A 20,921-nucleotide genomic window follows, 5' to 3' on the forward strand; every position below is an offset into this window, starting at 1 on the left:
GGGGAGGGGGGAGGGATAGCATTAGGAGAAATACCTAATGAAAATGATGAGTTAATGGTTGCAGCACACCAACATGGCACATATACACATATGTAACAAACCTGCTCATTATGTACATGTACCCTAGAACTTAAAGTATAATTTAGAAAAATAAAAAATAAATAAAAGAGGACCACTTGGCCTAATTTTATCCACTTCCTCTATCAGAAACTTGATCTTTAAGAATAAAGCAGAAGCTTCCCCAATCCAGATATTTATATATAATAATCTGTCGAAGGTTCTTTATTGTAAAAATGACAAATGGATATGACAGTGAGTCAATCTGCAATGAGAACTACTTGTAAAGTGTGTCTGTCCTACATTCATATAGTCCGAGCACTATATGGAAATACTGTGAATTCTGTCATCAAGGCCTAGTTCTGCATTATTAGTGAATTAATGACAACTTTTAATCAATGTGCCTGCACTGATTTTTAACTTGTTGAATTCCATTTTCAGGATTCATAGATTCTTTCTTGTGTGAACCACCCCATCTTTGTCTTTGCTATGTGCCATGCTTGAATATTCTCTTTTTTAGATAATTCTCTTTTTTAAATTTTTCATTGCCAATTTTTATCTTTGCTTGTGTTCTCATTCAGAATACATTTTCAGATTGAGTCTCATCAATTGGTTTCTACAGATTCTCCTGTTTCCCTCCAACATGTAAATTATAGGCTAGCTGTCATACCTGTCGTCAAAGAAATGGCTGAATAATTTTACAGCTCTCCGGCCTAACCTGATCACATTGTCTGTATAGAGATGATGATGGTTTTCTTTTTCTTTATTCCCAGAGGGATCGGCATTTGTATTACATTGTGGCAGTAGAAAGGGAATTTTAAAACTCATTTGGAGTGGTAATCTCTTCGCTTAGAGTATGAAGCTGAAATAGATCTGTTTTGTGCTTCATTCACACTCCTTGTATTACACCATTAAATATCCTCCCAGGGACCAGAAGATTCAGGAGATTTTGCTTAATCACTTCATGCCCAATATCATGGGGACCACATTTGCAGGATGTGGGGCATGATAACCCCCTGTGGTTAGGATAACAGCTGTTCTCAGTTGTAACACAAGCAATACAAAGTGAAATACTCATAAAATTATCCTCAGGGCTGTGGTAGGAAGGAATAATGTTATAGATGTTGATTTGCCCACATCCATATAATTGGTATATTGTAAAGCCTAGTTTGGACTTAAGTCCATGCTTTTTCTTTTGCTTTGTTAAATGTATTTATTTTTACATTGCACTCTATCCTTGAAGAGGATGTGTGAGAGCTGCCTGCCTCTCATGGGAAGAAAGGGTTAGTATGCTGAAGGCTGAAGAGAATTTGGTGGCTGTTAATGTACCATGTAATGGTACCATGTAATGTGTAATATGCAAAAAAGCACATCCTACTGCCTCCCAGACCCTCATCAGCTTTCTCATACATTTCTGTAAACTGTTCATGTTTTACTGAGAAAACAATTCACAACACCACTCTGCGGGAAGATGCGACCTAGTACAGATGGGATATAGTTTTATCTTGGTGTGTGTTAGAGAGTGAGTAACTACATACCAGAGGTTTTCAAAATGTGGATCCTGGACCAGCAGCATCAGGATCTCCTGGGAACATGTTAGAAATACAAACTGCCCCAAATCGACTGAATCATAAATTCTAGGGGTGAGGTAGTTTAACAATTTCTTCAAGTGATTCTGATGCATTGAAATTTGAGAACTGTTGCTATAATCAAGGCTCTCAGGAAATGATTTTGTTCACAATTTGTCCTTAACTGTGAGGATAGTTGTGTAAAATATTTTTTAGTAATAGAATGTCAAATAGAGATCCCTCCCATCATGTAGCCACAAAGTGTTAAGCACCTACTGTATGCAGAAGAGTATGCTAACTATTGTAGCAAAAGGAAAGATGAATAAAATATGGTTTCAACCATCTGTGAGCTCAATTTGCCAATGAAATAGAGATGTAAGTAGCACAGTAGCCTGCCTCATTGGGGGTTATGTGTAATACCCTTTTGCAAAATGAAAAATATGGGCTAAATTCACCATTGTATCATTGATACACTGAACCAAACCACCCTTTGCTCTTTTCAGGGATGAAGAAATGGAGGGTGTTCATTAAAAGCTTCGCAGTTTGAACCATAATGTTCATATGGTTAGCGACTGAAATAGAATGCTGCCTCACACTTCTTTCCCATTGCTTTTGCCTTACAAATTAGCCCCAACCCCGGGAGCCTGAGGCTAGATCAGGATTACAAAGTCATCTTCTACCTGTTCAGCAATTAAACAAATTCACAATAGACTTTTCCTTCTATTTAACTTTTATTAAAAGAAATGCTAAGGTACTGAGATGCAGTACATCATATTTATTACCAAAATTATTAACAAATATACAAAACTTGTACATGTAATTTTCTTACATCCATTTATTCTCTATAATACTGATTTTTGTTCAAGTAGGTTATCTACAGTATGTAAACATCCCTTGGATTGACCTCACACAGATTAGGAAAGCCCGCTAACCCATGCTTTTGTCAGATACTTCTTTTTTATTTATTTGGCTTTCATTTGTAGCATCTAATCTCCACATTTGGCACATGGAAGAGACATCTACAGTGCAAAAGAGGCAGATCTTTCTGGTTTCACTCTGAACAATTTTGCAGGGGCACAGTTAAAGAGCTGAGAGGAGACACGAGCACTCTAACTTGATGGCGTTGGGTGAGCTGTAATGCCAACATCTCTTGGATCAGCCACTAAACTTGAGCATAAAGTCAATGCCTCTTCCTTCACCCACCCTCCCACCCATCCACCCCCATGCAAGGCTGATTCAGTTTTAACCTTGTCTCAAAAGGGTTACGGGAAATTCCATCCATCCCAGAACAAGTAGGTTAATTTCACTGAGTAAAAAGTTTTTTATTCTTCCTTGTGGGTTGGTTTCTGTGGTTTGATGAGCCAGCAAAACTCTTAAATGGAGAATAAGATAAACAGATACGAGAGTAGAACTTTCTGCTTTCAACTGGCATCTCTGTATCCAAGGCCAGAGCCTTTCTGTGGTGGAAAAGTGACAAAGGCCTTAGCGAATGGCAGAGAAAAGCCACTCTTGTCATAACACCTTGGACTCCAAGTCTTCGCACACAGTGTCAGAAAAATCAAAAAGAAAAGAAAAAAAGGTAATTAAAGATTCTGCCCTCTTCTTCCTGGGTTTCCTTTTGCTTATTTAACTTAATCTACCCAAGTAAAGCTGATCCAGAGAGAGCTCTGTTCGCCTGCTCACCCCCATTCTCACTCTCCAGCACAGTATTGCTCGTGTGGTCTGCTGCACCTTGTCCGCGAAGCACCCGCGGAGAACGTCTGGATTTGGACGCGCGCCTGCCTCCTGGCTTCCGTCACCACAGAGGCGCGGGTCCCTCCGACGCCCCGTAGAGCTCGGCCAGCTTCCGGAAGCGGGGCCCCCAGTCCGTCAGGAAGTCGAAGTTCTGTTCCGAGTCCGACGTGGCCGACTGCAGGGAGCTCAGCGACCCGGCCACAGAGCCGTCGCCCTCGAACATATACGTCTGAAGGGAGTCGAAGGGCGGCGCCCACAGGTCCATGTCGGCCTCGTAGAGCTTGGCCAGCACGTAGCTGTGGACGGTGCTGTTCACTGCGCACGTCTGAGGCACGTAGCGCGAGAGGCTCTCGATCTCGGGCAGCATGTCCTGCCGCGTCTTGGGGGCGGCCCCCGCCTGCGCCTCCCGGGGGTTCCACATGGCGGCGATGTCGAAGGCCTCGGTGTCCTCCTCGCCGCCGCCCTCGTCGTCGTAGCGGACGATGTTCTCGTGGATGTTTTCCTCGTCGTCGATGATGTATGGTTGTTTCCGGTGCCGCCTCATGGACAAAATGAGCAACACCAGCACTGCCAGGAACAAAAGGGAGAGTCTGTTTACCGAGGAGATGTGGCTGTGTGTGCGGTGAGTAGAAATAGTCTTGATTCACCACGGGTAGGGGAAGAGCTACCGAGTGGAGAGCTCAGAGATAGCTTTTGGATATCTGAAACCTCGGGGAGTTCTAATTTAAGTCCACCTTGTTCTCTTTCTGTAAGTCAGGTTGTGGACAATGAAGCCCTGTATTTCTTCAGATGGTTTAATTAGAAAAAGTTGCATATAGTCGCTTAACATCAGCTTGCTGTTTTGAAATTGTGTGTGTCTACACCTAACACCCAATTTAAAATCCCATTAACAAAGCACGAAGGCCTGCTATGGACCAACATACTCTTAAGGACCAGATCACGTGCTCTGTTTATATGATGATAAATATACATTTCTCCTCTTGTAATGTGAAAGTCTTATTATGTAGATGGATTTCTGCTTCCGTATATTAGCATCTTAATAGGATTCTACTCTGTATATAATCATGTCTTAATATGCATAGAGACACACATAGTAAGTATGCACCAAAGTTGTAGTCTTTTTATTCCTCTGAAAAACAGCAGAACATAAGTGATCCCTGGGGTCCGATAAACTCAGGTTCCTCAGAGAAGCCTTTCATTAGGGAGGTGGTTGTGGCTTTCTGGACCCAAGGGTGTTTATGGAAGGGAGAGAATGAGCGGTAGCATTTTATATAATTCATCATGTTATCAAAGAAACACCACACTGTTAGATGTGCCCTTGGAGGTTTGGATAAAATTTTATCCCAACAAATGCATTTTTACCCCCTAGAATGTGTTCGCCGGGGTTTAAAGGAGAGATAGAGATAATCGCATTGAGCTATTTATCTGTCTGACTGAAAACGTTTTCCAGGAAGAGTGTTGAGGTTTTAGCTGTAGAACTGGTATTGATTTTTTTTTTCTGGTGTGCTTTGTTACAGCTGGTGAACAGTGACAGTTTGACAGCACTGCAAAATAAGACCCGAGTTTATCCAAGGGGAAAAAGTGGAGTACATTCATACATGCAGTAAAAGATGACAGACTAATAAAACTCACAACAGTGATTTTAAAATTTTTTTGGATGTAGATGTGCTTTTTTATAAATTGCAATTAATGACATTAATACATAATATCTTCCCGGATAGCTTTGGTGACAAAACATACACAGGAAACGATGATATGCTCGTGTGTATTTTCCCTGTGTGCAAAAATACGAGGCGTGGACTAAAAGGAGGGTGGGATTCCTAGAGAAAAAGAGACTAATAGGACTCTAAGGAAGCGTGGCCTTGAATCAAGCGTGAAAGGTTGGAGTGTGATTTGGATTGATGCAGGTTGGAGACGTGAGGTTCGAAGTGAGCATGCTGTGTTTGCAGGATTCAGTAAAGTTATTAAACCCAAATATTTTTAAGGCTCTATGCTAAGCAATGGGTAAACAATATTGAGTGTGACATGGATTCTGCTCTTGTAAGCTTGTAATCTAAGGAGCTTATGGATGCTGATAATGCAAGTCAGGCAGTGATAAGGGCTATTAGAGCCACAAGTGTCACCAGGAGAGTACAAAGGCAGGGCCAGTGAATTTTACTTGGGAGACTCGGTAGGGCTTCACCGAGGTGACCTTGAAGTGGTAGGGGCGGTATTTCGGAGAATGCTAGGAAGCAAACTTGGAAGTCTTTTGAGTACCTTGCTGGAGAGAATTCTGATGGTCATGGAGAATTAGGCCGTTTATATAGAACTAGTCTGTCTCTTGAAAAATAAAGATTGCTACATGTCTTTTTTTTTTTTTTAGGTAATCTAATTTAAATAACAAATATTACATAATGCCCTGAAAATCAGATTTTGAGGAAGATGGTCTTATTCAGCTGAAAGGCTTCTCTGACAGAAGAGAATTAGTTCTAGGGATGGTTTATTCTTCGTGTACTATAGGCACGGTGCGTAGAGCTTATGAGATTTTCTAGGAACTAGATACATATATGAGACATGAAAAAAAAAAAACCCAGAAAGTCAGAATTAATTTATTTAGTTGTCCATAAAATATAGTATTTTGTTGACAAATGCAAGTCAAATCTTAAAGTTTAATGAATTATTTTTAATGTGGGATGTGTACTCTTAGAAGTAAGGGTACTTAAAACTGTGAGGATTTTATGACAGCTCTGCTCAATTTAGCTCCTGAAAACTGTTTACTTTTTCTGTACAGTTCAAAAGACAATACATCATCATGGGTGGGAAGGGATAAAATAAATTGTCCCTTGCACACCATTTTTAACTTGAGAGCCTCTCCAAGCCAGTCTCTTTAAATCAGTATTTCTGTAATGATGGCTTTTTGTGGGCCAGGGTGAACTTTTAACTTCGACATTTTCCAAAAATAGAAGTAAGGACAGCCAGTCTGGAAATTCCTCCCAGGAACAAGTTTCTTCAAAGGCCTCTTACAGGTTGTCCACTTCTGTGCTAAAGGACTCCCAATGCCACCTTATGGAAACTCAAGGAATTGCAGGGAGGTTTTACTTGTCAATGCAGTCGGGGACCAGAAACCGTAACAATTTTCTCTGACACAGGGATCCAAGAACTTAGAAAGGTTACTTATTTATACTCTCTCTCTTTACGTAGGACTGAACTAAAACAACAGAATTGAACCACATGTTGGGTTTTTAAATGTATTTTGAGAAGCACATTCTACAGACCTACCTAGAAAATCAAGTGTTGAGATTTTACACGGGAACTTCTTTCTTTGGTCTGTCTCTTGGTATAGAGGTGAACTTGGGATCAAGGGTGTATGTGAATTTCTGTACCTCCATTCTAATTTCAATCCTCAGGGCTTTTTCCATCAGAAAACTCGGATTTCTTTTATATTAATAATACTAGTATCTACTAAATCTGTTTTTCTCTAAGCATGATATATATGCTATAGATTAGTTCAATAAGAAGAGCAAGGATATACGTACAGGTACTTTCTTTTTTTGCAAGAGTTGGTTTAGGTGTTTTTGTTTCACTGTTTTTGAGTGTGGAATTAGAAAAGAATTGCAAGGATGGCCTTACATACCAGGGAGTTGGGGAGCCACCTTGCAGTATGACTTGAGAGGAAGAAGGAAGGGTTCCTTACCCCAGTAGTGCTCTCCCACTACTAGCCTGTTATGTCCTTATTTCATCAGCAGAGGCAAACTGACCCTGTTTAGTCACTGTTCCTGGTAAGATGGCCATGGTGCCTGGGAGGGGTACTAATCATTCCAAACAGCTTATTCTCCAGAAATCTGTGTGGTTCACACCATCACTTCCTTCAGCTCTCTGCTCAAAGGTCTTATCAGTGAGGGATTCCCTGACTGCCCTGTTTGAAATGGCATCTATCCCTGTCACTTGTCCAGCCAGGATACCTTATCCCTCTTCCCTTCCCTGTAATACCACCTCCAGAATCGGGATGAGCGTTTAGGAGAAAGGCAGTGCCGTTGAGCCACAGGGGTGCCCAGTGTGTATGGCCTGCCTGCATTTCAGCCCTGGCTCTGCCTCTGACTTTGGTTTTGAGCCTGTCACTTACCCATTTGTGACTTAGCTACTACTTAAATGAAGGGGTTAGAAGAGGTGATCATCAAATCCTGTCTAAATTGTAATTTTGATTCTATGATGTCAAAATGAACCTGCTTTGTTCTGAAGTAAACTCAGGAAGGCCAGGACTTGTCTGTTTTATTAATCCTAGCACCTTGTGTGGTGCCCCAGCTCATAGTAGATACTTTGTAAGTGTATGTGCTTTGATCTTGCCACAGACACCTTGAGGAAGGGACTGTCCTCAGTTTCTTTACTGTTTTTTGCAGCCTCACTCTACCACCTTTTGAGTAAGCAAGGTGTGGAAGACCAGTTCTGAATAGCTGTGTCAGGAAGGTAATGAACAGATGTCTGAGTGAGCACTGGCAGGACTCCACGGAAGGGAAAGCAGCCCCTTACTCACCTAAGAGGACAAAGATGCAGGCGAGGATGGCAATGAGGGCGCCCCGGCTCAAACTGACTGGGAGCATGTAGGCCTCTGGGCTGCAGGACATGACGTGGCCGTCGTCGTCACAGCTGCACACTTGGATGGTCAGTGTGCCTGTGCTGCTCAGCACGGGCTGCCCGCTGTCTGCTATCAGGATAGGCAAGTGAAAGACACTCTGCTCCTGCTGCCGGAAACCAGACCTCCTGGTTAGAATCCGCGCTGTGTTGTCTGAAAGAAGGAGGGGTTCCAGGATTGGAAAAGGGAAGATGAATTAATTTCTTGGATTGAGGAAAGCAAGGGGGCAGGGGCAGGGTGTAGGAAGGAAAGAGGATAGTGAGATATTCCCTGGTAGTGGTCAGCCATGGCGGGTTTGCCTGGATCAGCATTTGGATTCAGAAACCACGCTTTTTGCTTGCTTTTAGGCAAAAGCCTGAGGCCTAGAAGAGAAAGCCTTTTTTTTTTTTTTTTTTTTGAATCTGTCTTATCCTTTGTGACATAAAGTGCCCAAGGCAAACTGTCAGACTTCAGATCTAACAAAAATGTCCCTGGGAAAGCTTGACAGAAAAGAACAATCACTGGTGACTTGTGGTCCCTGTTTGTTCCTGCTCAGCAGCTTGCCAAGGCCCCAGTGCTGCTTTGCGCCTCCCGGAAAAGAATGCTGAGGAGCCCGTGTGACTGTGGCAGATTACTTATTTTTGCCACTTTGGCTGGAATTCACGTCTTTTACTATTTTCTTTTATGCCTCTGAAATGCAGTCACCAACTCCTGTGTTTCCTAAAGAACCTGCTCATTTAGTAGAAGCTTCTTTGAAATCCCCTAATCATATGACACACCTTGTTATTTCTCCTGGGTTGGTGGTCTCACTTTAAGCAGTTAGTATGAACTTGGTGAAACTTTGTTCCTGATCAATACTAGAAATCTTTCCTCCAGTTTTAAAGGGGATTAGTCAAATTATTAGATATTTTCTACAAAGTCGGGATGTGTACGTGTGTGTGTGTTTACATTTATATTCACATATTGTGTTGTGGGAGTTTTCGTTTTTAAAATCTACGTTCTCAAGTTTCCTGGAGTAGGTTTGAATTCTAAAGTAGATATACTTTCGCAAAGCTCAGATTATTTTCAGCAGAGGAAAAATTTGAGAGATGTAGTAGGACATGCAAGAAGTGATCCTCAGAGCTAATACCACCAACACAGGTCCCATGGATGTGTTTCATATTCCATAGGAAAGAGTATAGAACATCACAAAAAATTCTGAGAGCCTAACCTAAGAAAACATTATTAGTGATCATCAATATTTCTGGTTCTTCTTCCCTTTTTGGACATACTAAAGGATTATACTTTTCTATCCTCTTAAATGTGGATATGTCTGTGTGATTTGCTTTAGTTGAGCAATAGTGATTTGTGTTACTTCTAGGCAGAAGTCTGTATGAGCTGGTGTATGAGTCTCCATGCTCTTTCCTTGCTATAGTTACTGAGAAGGAACCACAGGGTGTGAGATGCAGAGCAGGGCGGCCTGGGACACTGAGCTCAGACACACAGTAGGCTGTATGTGAGCAAGAAATTAACTGTAGTTGTGCTAAGCCACTGAGATTGTCATGGTAGTTGTTCCCATAGCACAACCTGGGCTATTCTGAGTAACACATTACCCCTTAATTAACTCTTCCTCCTCCACCCTGCTTTTTATGCTAACAGCTATTGTTACTAAAGGCTCATGTGCCATGTACCTGCACTTTGCATGCAGTATCTCACTCCATCTTCACAATTTGGAGATAGTAATAATCTTACTCTTTTTCAGAAATAGAAGTAAGGCCTAGAGTGATTTTATTATTTGTTTGAAGCCACTAACCTGGTTAGTAGCAGAGCTGGGATTTGAACTCTGGTCTCTCTGTCTCCAAAACATGCATACCTTCCATTGTGCTATATAACTGCTTATTTAGTTTAGTAATATTAACTGTCAAAAAAATTCAGATAAGCATAATCTCTTCCTGCTTTGATACAGGCTACTTCTTATTTTCTTCTCAATGGAGAAAGGATGCCAACCTGAGGATTATATTCATATTTCCACCTACCACACAACTCATGCACCTTTCTGTTTTCCAGACTTAATACCTAAATACTATCAATTCCACTTTGTAGTTTTAATTGCCTGTTTTTTCAGAAAGCAGGTTTTTCTCTAATCAGAACTATTTTTTTATTTTTTTGGTTTAATCCAGGCGAGGTCACGAGACTTTTAGAAAGTCTGAGTAGAACCGAAATTCATAAAAGTATTATACCTATGATATATATATTTCGTGATCTAAGAATTATTTAAGATTAAAGAAAAATATCAGAGCATCACATTGCTGAGTCCAGTGCTGGAAGGGGCCTGGCATATAGTAGCCACTTGGAAAATTTTTGTTGAATGTGATAATGAGGGCTTTAGTAACTTATTTGGAAACAGCATTTTTTCCTAAGGTGACACAGAACACTGTGTGTGTGGGGCGGGGGTGTGGTGGGGGGCATGGTAAAACAGGACTCAATTTCTAATCCCAATTTTAATGCTTATTCAGCTTATTGACTCTCTGGTCTTGGGCCATTTGCTTACTTTCCTCATCTGTCAGATGGGACAATAAGAATCAGACGGATTAATAACTTCCTTAAAGCCTCACAGAATTATTGTAAATATCAAATAAGGTATGGGAAAATACTTTGAAACTGTAAAGTACTATATACACATAATTCTTTTCATAATGTTTTGGGGCTGAAAAGTAAAAAAAAGGCTTTACTGGAGGTAGTGCCCTGTTTGCTCATAAAAGGACATCATGTTTCAGGCACAGGAACAGAGGTAGTTGACAGTAGATCTGCCCTATATTAGTCAAGTTTTTGTTGTGGTGGCTTTTTTTAGAGACAGGATCTTATTCTGTCACCCAGTCTGGAGTACCGCGGTCTGATCATAGCTCACTGCAGCCTTGAACTCCTGGGCTTAAGTGATCCTCCCACCTTAGCCTCCCAAGTGCTGGGACTACAGGTGCATGCCACCATGTCTGGCTAATTAAAAAAAAATTGGTAGGGATGGGGTCTTGGTGTGTTGCCCAGGCTGATTTCAAACTCCTGGGCTCAAGTGATCCTCCTGTCTCAGGCTCCCAACTAGCTGGGACTACAGGTGTGTGCCACCATGCCTGACTAATTTTTGAAATATGTTTTTCAGAGATAGGGTCTTGCCGTGTTGCCCAGGCTGGTCTTGAACTCTTGGTATCAAGCAGATTCCTGCCTCAGCCTCCCAAAGTGTTGGAGTAACAGGCGTCAGCCACTGTGCTTAGACTTGTTCAGTTTTAAAATGAGCCTCAGTAAAGGATACTCGTGAGATAAATTGTCATTTGGAGATTAAGAGTTCATGCTTTCTGTTGAAGATGTGCTGACTTCTGTTTTGGGAAACCTTCCAAGAGATGAGTCATGTCTTATTATAGTCATCCAGTGCTGGTGGCCCATCTTTTTAAGGAATTGGTTCCATAAATTGGTGCCCAAAGTCCTCTTTAAGAAATTTGCAGCATTTTGCTGCATTTTGTTTCACTCATTAGAATGATAGCTTAGCTGAACAGTTGAAGAAAAAAATATAATGTGTTACAATGTGTTATTTTTCCCCCCAGGGTTGCCTTTGTAAAGCCAATCCTAGGTTGAAAGCACTTTTTGTGGGAATAGTTTCCCTGCGAAGCAGATAAATGAATAGTTCAAAATCTTGACCCAATAAAAACTTCAGGATATTTAATTGAAGTATTTCTGTCTTTATAATTCGTATTACCAATCCTTCCAGAATTATTATAGTGTTTTTATGATGACATGTAGGAGGTTGAAGGGATGACTTAGAAGAATGCTCTCGCATTTAGAAGAAAACAGGTTTGAGATTCTCAAGTTTTATAGCAGAAAACTGTCATGTGGGGTTGAAGTAATACTTTTAATCTCAAATAACTGATGTTTGAAACTAAAACCAGGCATGCCTAACCTAGTCATGACTTTTGGTTACCCTTTGCTTAGATTTTTACAAAGTGGCAATATTTTAGAATTGGAATGAAAATGAGGCTACTGCAGTCTCGAGAGTGATGACCTTCCCAGGGTCAGATGGCTAGCTGGCAGCAGAGTTAACAACAGATGAGGTTCATTTGACAGTTTTAACTTATTTTTTCCATTGCCCTGACCTTTTATTTTCTTTTGAAGTAAATCATCTGGCTACAGAACGAAAGTCCTTCCTTTTCCCATCTGTGCCCAAAGAAGAGTGTGCTGGGTCTATGAGCCCCTTAGCTGGTCTGAAAGCTTGTTGGAAAAGAGGGGCCTAGAATTCTGTTCCATCAAAGCTATAGCGGGGAGCGGTTTCTGGACAGGGAACCCTACCTGAAAGTATGTCTCTAATCATCCTAAAGTAATAAAGCTGTTTCAGTGCCAAAACTGTTTATGGTCCTGTATTTGCCCTTTGTTATCTCTATTACTTATCCTTTGTCTCCTTTTTGTTTGGAGAGCTTTTTACTGTTTCCTGCTTTGATCTCTGCCTAGAAATGTGCCCCCAGGATTTTTTATTTTATTTTATTTATTTATTTTTTTTATCCTAGGTCACTTTCTGTTGTTCTCAGATTTTTCCCATTGTTACAGAACATATGAACAGGGCTTCTACCAGTGGAAATGAAGGATTTTGCCTCTGTGCTTTGCAGTGTTTCTGGCACAGGACAGGCATTCAGTAAACATCTGTCGACTTACTGACTGAATGAGTTTTAGAGTTGGCAAAGGGTTCTCTGTGTTTGTTGTTCTGAAACAAAACTTTAAAAGACACTGTGAGGCTGGGCGCAGTGGCTCATGCCTGTAATCCTAGCACTTTGGGAGGCTGAGACAGGAAGATTGCTTGAAGCCAAGAGTTCAAGACCAACCTGGCCAACATAGACCCCACCTCAAAAAAAAAAAAAGACACTTAATTATTAACATCCTCCCTGCTGGTGAGGAGCAGGTAGCCTTTGACATTGTTTGCATAAGACAGTAACCCAAAGTAGCTGGCCTATGCTGTAGAAAAGCATAGATAGCCAACCATCCACCTGATTACCTTGGTTGTCCCTTATGGTAAAGTTGGGGTTGTTAGCAGCCTCAGGAGCCAAGCTGTAGTAGAAATGCTGACCATTGCGTGGGTCATCTTGGTCCACTGCACTCACTGTCTGGATCAGCTGAGGGAGGGACATGAAATCAGGTGAGCTGGAGCCAAAGGAAAAAGCACCAGGGCCCAGTTAAATCCCAAACCTGGAAATGCGATGGTGGGTTGTTTTACCTTATGAGAAGGATATCATTGATATGGGAGAGGGGCAGGGAAATGCTGAGTAGAGAAGGGCAGGGTCCCTAGTGAGGGCTCCATCCTCTGGCCTGTATCTGCGGATCTAAGTGAGAATAGGAACTCCTGTTTTCGGGCCCAACTGTTGCATTTTCCAAGACCACTCTGGCCAACCATGCCCCCCATTCTGTACCCATATAAACCCGAGACCTTAGCGGGCACAGACACAAGCAGCTGGATGTTGAGAGGAGAAGAGGAGCACACCAGCAGACACTGGCAGACTAGCGATGGTGGAATGATGCGGATGCCAAGGGAAGTTCAGCCCGGGACACAGTTGGAGAAGAGTCTGGCCACTGGGCAGCCCGAATCCGGGGGAGGATCACCTTCCCACTCCATCCCCCACTTCTGGCTTCCCATCCATCTCACTAAGAGCCACCTTCACCACTCAATAAACGTTGCACTCAGCCTTCCAGCCCACGTGTGATCTGATTCTTCCAGTTCACTGGGCAAGAACTCCGGCTGTCACACTGGCCCTCTGTCCTTGTGATAAGGCAGAGGGTCTGTTGAGCTAATACAAGCCATCTGCAGAAGGCATAGCTGAGAGCAAGCACACTGTAACACACGCCCACTTGGGCTTCAGGAGTGGGCTGAAGCCATGGGGCCAGTGCCCAAAAGTGCTCCCCATGGCTTCTGCACCTGCCCGTCTGCATGCTCCCCCTAGGGGTTGAGCAGCAGGGCACACCCCTGTTCTGCAAGGGGGATAAGGGAACTCTCCTGTTCCATATGAAACTTCCCTGCACAGTCTCCATGCCATCACACACCTCGGGATTTAATTTTGCTTTAGGGTTGGGCTTGAGTATGTTAGTAGGCATAGGATAAATGTTACCTAAATACTTCAGATGTTAGACATCAATATAACATATATTCTTCCACCACGGCCAGCCGTTTCTAGGCAGTCTAAAAAATAAGAGACTTTGAGTTAAAGGGCTCGGGTGCCGCAAAGTCCTGCTTGACCCCATATTTTCTTCTCACCTCATCTACTTAACCTCATCACTGGCCCAATATTTCAGGGCTAAATTGCTGTCTTTGAGAAGCCCCTATTTAAGAATGACCATGACCTGAAGAGAAGTGAGTGACACATCGGCACTGGCCATGTCAGGTTAACAGAAAACAGACATGAGGGAATGGGTCACAGGGAGTCACATTTTGTTGGCAAGAGGGAGAGCTAGCAAAGATAGCACAGGATCCCCAGAGTGGAAGTACAGAATAGACGAGTCAGAAGCAGAACTCGGGAGTGGGGAGAGCAGGAGGTCAGGTGGCTTCCTCTTGGACTCACTGGCCAAGTTTTGCCTTTTCCATAATGTTTTTCAAAGGAGTAAGTTGCATGAAGTCTGTGGAGACCATGATGTAAAAGCTATTAAATATGTGTGAAACAGAGGACTGGAACGGGAGCTGGCAGGCTGAGGGGGATACAGAAGAGGTATTGAACGGCAGCCTCCTTCATATGTGTTTCCTCTTGTACCAAGCAACAGCACAGACTACTCCTACCCATCTTGGGCCCAGCCCTGTAGACTTGCCAATCCTGCTGTTTAAAAGCCAGCTGTGCTTCTACCACCATAGGAACCGGGACATCAGAGGTCAGTTTGAGATCCCAGGTGGGCTTGCTTAGTTTGTATTTCTTCATCTGTAAATTAAGGGAGCTAAAGCTACTCTCACAATATGCCGAAGATTAAATAACTGGGGGTGGTAGTGGGGAGAGCTCCCATCAGGGGGGCCTTTTGGACACTGTGTTGCTCAGATCCCCCTTCAGTGAAGGATTTTTCCCCCAGTCACATACCAGTCCCTTTGGGGATTGCCAATTGCAGAGAGCCACCTCCCCACTCCTATGGTTTGGGTATTTGACCCCACGGAATCTCATGTTGAAATCTGATCCCCACTGTTGGAGGTCGGGCCTGGTGGGAGGTGTCGGGGTCATCCAGGTGGATACCTCATGAATGTCTTGGTGCAGTCGTCCTGGTAATGGGTTGAGTTCTTACTCTGTTTGTTCCTGTGATAGCTGTTGTTAAAAAGAGCCTGGCACCTTCCCCTCCTGCCTTGCTTCCTCTCACAATGTGATCTGCACATGTCGGCTTCCTTCCCCCTTCCTCCATGCATGGAAGCAGCTTGAGGCCCTCCCTAGATGCAGATGCTGGCATCATGCTTCTTGTACAGCCTGCAGAACCATGAGCCAAATGAACCTCTTTGCTTTATAAATTACGCAGCCTCAGGTAATCCTTTATAGCAATGCAAACTGACAAAGACACCCACGGTCGTCACATCCTTCCAGGGCAACAGACATCCAGTGACTAATTAATGTGATGGTATACAGGTCTGGCTATCCCATCTCAATTTGGGGAAACTCTAGTTCTGGAACTCTCTGAGAAGTCAGCTGAGGCAGTTAGTCTGCATGGCAGCTGGACTTCTTTTGCCCAGTCCTGCTTCCTTCGCTTCCCTCCCACAGGTGCTGGCCCCAAGGACCCTCCTTAATAAACACCTTATACTGGAACTCCATCTCAGGGTATGCCTCCTGGAGACCCCAACTGTTGAACCTGAAAGTAGGGGGAATGGAGTTGCCAGGAAGGTGAGGGTCAGGAGAGTAATGGAGATCAACTTGCCCACAGCCAATCCTCGTATCAGTGCTGCTCACACTCTGGGATTACCCTCCTGTCCTATGCCGCCAGGAGACAGAGCCGGCACTTTTCAGCTTGCCTGTAGTGCCAAACACATAGGTAACATATTTCTTGAGGCATGTTACACACACCCGATTCTACATAACTTGATAAACATAGTTGGGAAAGTCGTTTCAGAATATCTGGCCTGCGTATTGTGTATATATTGGTGAGACTGGGGCTTGAGGCCCAGAGCTGGTTGCTTACAGGGCTTTAAAGCATGAGTGAGTGAAGATACAAATTGCTAAGTCTGGGTTGGGAGCGCATGGCCCCTCTCCTGCTCTCTGTTCTCCCAGCAGGTCAGATTTCTTCCTCAGCCCCACTTGTCATGCAACATTCTGCTCAGCTGGTTTCATTCCGCCCTTGGCCATCACCAAGTATGTTATCTGATTTCTTTATGGGCTTCCTTCAAGGCTGCTTACTAAGAGGAAAGCATGTATCTGGACTTGTCAGACGTGAAGCCGATGACAGTGTCCAACAAGTAAACACAAGGAGGCCTGATTCTTTATAAACCAGATGTATCTCTGAGCTGTAGGCTTTTGAAAAATCTTCAAAACATTTCCCAGAGCCCAAATCAGAGGTTAATATTTTCAGTATGTTGGCCTAAAGGTGACAAATGGGACAGACTGAACTTGAAGTGAAAGATCTGTACTTCAGATTACTGTATAACAAAGTATTAAAAGATGCATTTAGAAATGGGGACTATGTTTGTTTGACTACAAAAACAGGAGAGATAGTTAAAATGTTCTTCACTTGTTAGAATGCAACCTCTCCTACTCTGAAGCCCTTTAAAAGAGAGTGCTTTATTTTTGGGGGAAGGAGGTTTAATTTACTCTGCTACTTATCACCCTCTTTGTATTATAGATTAAAATTAGCTTATTTTATCATAACAAAATATTCATATAATTTTATAACATAAAAGTTTATATTACATATATAAATTTTATAATATAAAACAAAACTTATTAAAATAAAGACCCAAACCTCCTCACTTAAACTCAACTACCTTAGCACAGTAACTACTATTTTTGCATATTCCCTCTCGATCATTGTTCACTTGCAGTCATAGTTTTACATGGCTGCAAGCATGTAGGTGTAGTTTTAATACCTCCCTTCTTATAATAACATGGATCATTTCTTGGGCTGTAAATTCTTCATTGTAACTTTGATTAGCTGCCTAATATTTCAGGTCTTGGTAGACTAGAAATTCACTAGATGTAGAAAGAGAATTATCCTAGACTTGTTGAAAAGAATTTTTTAGGAGGGCTATAGACCATTGCACCAAATTTCAAGGATTGATAGATAAATTTAGATCAGAATCATGATGGAACATCTTTCTTCCCCTGAGGGACATAAATCACTTTTTGCTTTGGCTGAGTAAATGGTAAAGATGTGTCATCGAGTCCATCTTTGGTGAGTTCAGGGAGCTAACATAAGTTTTGGTTATGCAGACCTAGTCTCTCTGTGCAGCAAGATGCTGGAGGTACTACTCCCAGGGAGTGAGAGAAGTGAAGTGATATGGTTTGGCTGTGTCCCCACCCAAATCTCATCTTGAATTGTAGCTCCCATAATTCCCACATGTTGTGGGAGGGACCTGATGGGAGATAATTGAGTCATGGGGGTAGTTTCCCCCATACTGTTTTCATGGTAGTGAATAAGTCTCACAAGATCTGATAGTTTTATAAGGAGTTTCCCTTTTCACTTGGCTCTTAGTCTGTCTTGCCTGCTGCCATGTAAGACGTGCCTTTTGCCTTCCACTATGATTGTGAGGCCTCCCCAGCCACGTGGAACTGTGAGTCCATTAACCTTCTTTTTCTTTATAAATTATCCAGTCTTGGGTATGTCTTTATCAGCAGCATGAAAATGGACTAATACATGAAGGAAAAGTTAGATTACAGTCAGGGGCCTGAATTACCAATGCATGAGTCCCTGCCTTATCAATATGTGCTTCCCCAGCTTTCATGTTAAAACCATTCCAGCCCATTTGATCCAGCACCAGCATCCACAGGACCACAGGATATACTGGGGTGGGGAAGGGGAGTAAATGAGGACTATTCAGGGATCTGTCGGGTTGCTGGGTCATAGGCAGGGGAGGAAAGCATCTTACAAAAGCAAAAGCAGAATGGAGGAGATGGACAAATTACAGGGCAGGCAACAGCCTGACACATGCATTGCTACATGGGGACTCCAAATGGAGTTCCAGATGTTTCTCAATTACACCACTTAGAATTTGATCAACTAAATATTCAGTTAGGTTTAAGGGCATACTTAAAAAATATACAAATATGTCTCTGAAGATTATGGAGGTATATTTCAAATAAGTAGACCTTTGTCCTTTCGGATTATTTTCCTCTCAAAACTTACCTGACATGAGCAGCACTAAGAAAATGGATGTTTTAATTGAGGGAGGAGAGAAGGTAGGTCATTCTAGGTGGCAGCATTCTGAGATAGGTCAGGGAGTCCCTAAATAAGATACTTCTTGCCAGAAGTTAAGAAAGGGAGGTAGAAAGATATAGAAAATAAACTTGTCCTACTGCAAAATATTTTGAGGAATTGGTACCATAGTCGGGAAAAGAGCAGCTTTTTCCTCCTTTACCTGGTCTTCCTGGTCCCTCACTTCCAGGCCTCAGCAGGTGTTACTGCCATTGGTGCTACACAATTCAGTTTCCAGGTGGACACATACCTTATACAGCCATCCTGTGCATCAAGCCACCCTCAAAGTGCTTTTTAGGCCATAAAAGGTAATGTAGGTTCCAAATAGTTGTCTTTTTGTTTTTTTACTTTTTTAGAGACAGGGTCTCACGATGTTGCCCAGGCTGGTCTCAAACTTCTGGGCTCAAGCTATCTTCCTGCCTTGGCCTCCAAAAATGCTAGGATTACAGGCATGAGCCACCAATAGTTGTCTTAACAAATAAATGGTTGAAACCTGATATACGGGAATTGGGGACTCTGTTTTGTGAACTGTTCGTTTGTGGAGTCAAAATGCTTTGACAGTGAATTTGGTTATCTGTAACAATTGTTTCCGTATGTTAGGGGTTAAGCAGAATGCACCACCCACAGGCTGCCTTACCTGCCCTGCCTTGGCGTTCTCACAGACAAAAGCTTCATAGAATCTGGGGAACTCCGGAGCATTGTCATTCACATCTAAGACTTTGATTGTGACAGGAACACTTCCAACCTGGGAGGGATTGTCTAAAGGGAACACAAGGAAAACCAAATCTGAGAGTTTAGTAATGCCAAAAGAAAAAAAAAACAGAGTAATGGTCTTTGCTAGAAGTTGGTATTTATGACTGGGCGCAGTGGCTCATGCCTGTAATCCCAGCACTTTGGGAGGCCGAGGCGGGCGGATCACGAGGTCAGGAGATCAAGACCATCCTGGATAACACGGTGAAGTCCTGTCTCTACTAAAAATACAAAAAAGTAGCCAGGCGTGGTGGTGGGCGCCTGTAGTCCCAAGTACTCGGGAGACTGAGGCAGGACAATGGCGTGAACCCAGGAGGCGGAGCTTGCAGTGAGCCGAGATAGCGCCACTGCAGTCCGGCCTGGGCGAAAGAGTGAGGGTCTGTCTCAAAAAAAAAAAAATAAATAAAAAATAGGTATTTACTTGGTAAGTCTGAGTTTGAAAGGAATGGATGAAGTACATGGAGATGGTAGCAAGAGCATGGGATCCATGTGTTGCCTACTAAGAGTGTGGCCAGACATGAGAAGTTTGGACAGAACAAGGTGTATGTTGGTGAACGTTTGCTATCAGCAATATGAAGGGAAGGGTGAGACAAAGAGAGCAAGTGTCACAAAACAAATCTTAAAAAGAAGTTTTCAATCTCCCATTTGGCTCAGACTTCAAGTCCTGGAATTAAAGGCAGGTCAGTTCTATATTCTGGGCTTTAAAAGAGCCCACTGCCAATCAGATGCATACTGTGTGGCACTGCTTGGCTTTCCTCCTGTGGAATCATCAGTTCTTTGAATTACATTTCCAAAGGTTTCGATTTATTCACTGGAATAAAGATAACACTGCACATTTATTTCTGCTTAGGGACTAACAGGATATTACAGGATCAAACACACACCAAATCCATATCTTTGGCTGGGGTCATAGTCACTCATGGGGAACTGTGTCTTTGTGATCTGTGTCTTTTGCTTGGCACTGCCACGCAGAGACAATTTCACAGCTCTGGTAGTGCTCCTCCTGTCTTTTTCTGTTTTGGTCACCACCCCAAGGAGACAAAACGGAAATTGAGAGACACAGAAATTATTCTTGGTTAATAATTTTACTAAATCCCAAAATGCATTGTTCTTCTGAATCATATTTTTCTTCCTTTCTTTCCCCAAAAATTATGCTCTACTATTTCCCCCCTAAATACTTCTATTGCTTGGTTACCAGAATGTGCTAGCAAAATTAAAATTTATTTCTTCATTATAACAGTGGTGTTTGTCAAGGAATAATGAAAATTCCAGAAAAGCATAGATGAATCCATGAATATGATCCACAACCCAACACCAGAGATATCCATTAGATATATGACATTATACAGCATGGGTGTCTAAAATTGGAGTTATACACCCTCCCCCTGACACACAAGTTACAGTTAAGCAAAACAGAAAAATTTAATTCAGAACATTAATATTTTAGGGTAAGGTTATCATTTGTCATTGAATATGTTTTGAAAGCATCTGTATTGTCATTTTACTATAGGTTGTACTATAATTTATTTAATCTATTATTAGACATTTAAGTAATTTCCATTTTCTCCTTATTTTAAAATAACATGGCAGTGGAAATTTTCACATTTAAATCGTTGTTGATATCTGTAATTATTTCCTTAATATGATGACTAGCAGTAGAATTCCTGAAAGAGTATAAATATTTTGGAGAATCTCAATACATATTGCCAAACTGCCCTCCTGAATGGCTGTTTAGTTCTATAGCCGATAGGTTAGGGACTGCCATTTTTCTAAGCCTTTACTATCACCAGTATGAAAAAAAAAAGGAATGTAGTAGTATATAATCTAATTTTTATTACATTTATAATATATATTAA

General features: G+C 42.2%; 1 protein-coding gene across 4 annotated transcripts in view; it reads right to left on the reverse strand.

The window, feature by feature from the left end:
- Positions 1–2,341: 2,341 nt before the first annotated feature.
- Positions 2,342–20,921, reverse strand: part of CDH20 (cadherin 20) — a 216,579-nt gene continuing 197,999 nt past the window's right edge. For 3 of the 4 annotated variants that reach the window (XM_030810311.1, XM_030810310.1, XM_030810312.1), the window contains 4 exons: positions 18,953–19,074; positions 12,956–13,073; positions 7,870–8,121; positions 2,342–3,926 (listed from right to left, as the gene is read on the reverse strand). In XM_030810311.1, the coding sequence (XP_030666171.1) occupies positions 3,421–3,926; positions 7,870–8,121; positions 12,956–13,073; positions 18,953–19,074 (998 nt within the window). In that variant the 3' untranslated portion in view covers positions 2,342–3,420. The remainder of the gene's footprint in view (positions 3,927–7,869; positions 8,122–12,955; positions 13,074–18,952; positions 19,075–20,921) is intronic. The other variant, XM_003264289.4, reaches the window with a different exon arrangement.

This window comes from Nomascus leucogenys, chromosome 4 (assembly GCF_006542625.1).
Source record: "Nomascus leucogenys isolate Asia chromosome 4, Asia_NLE_v1, whole genome shotgun sequence".
NCBI lineage: Eukaryota > Metazoa > Chordata > Mammalia > Primates > Hylobatidae > Nomascus > Nomascus leucogenys.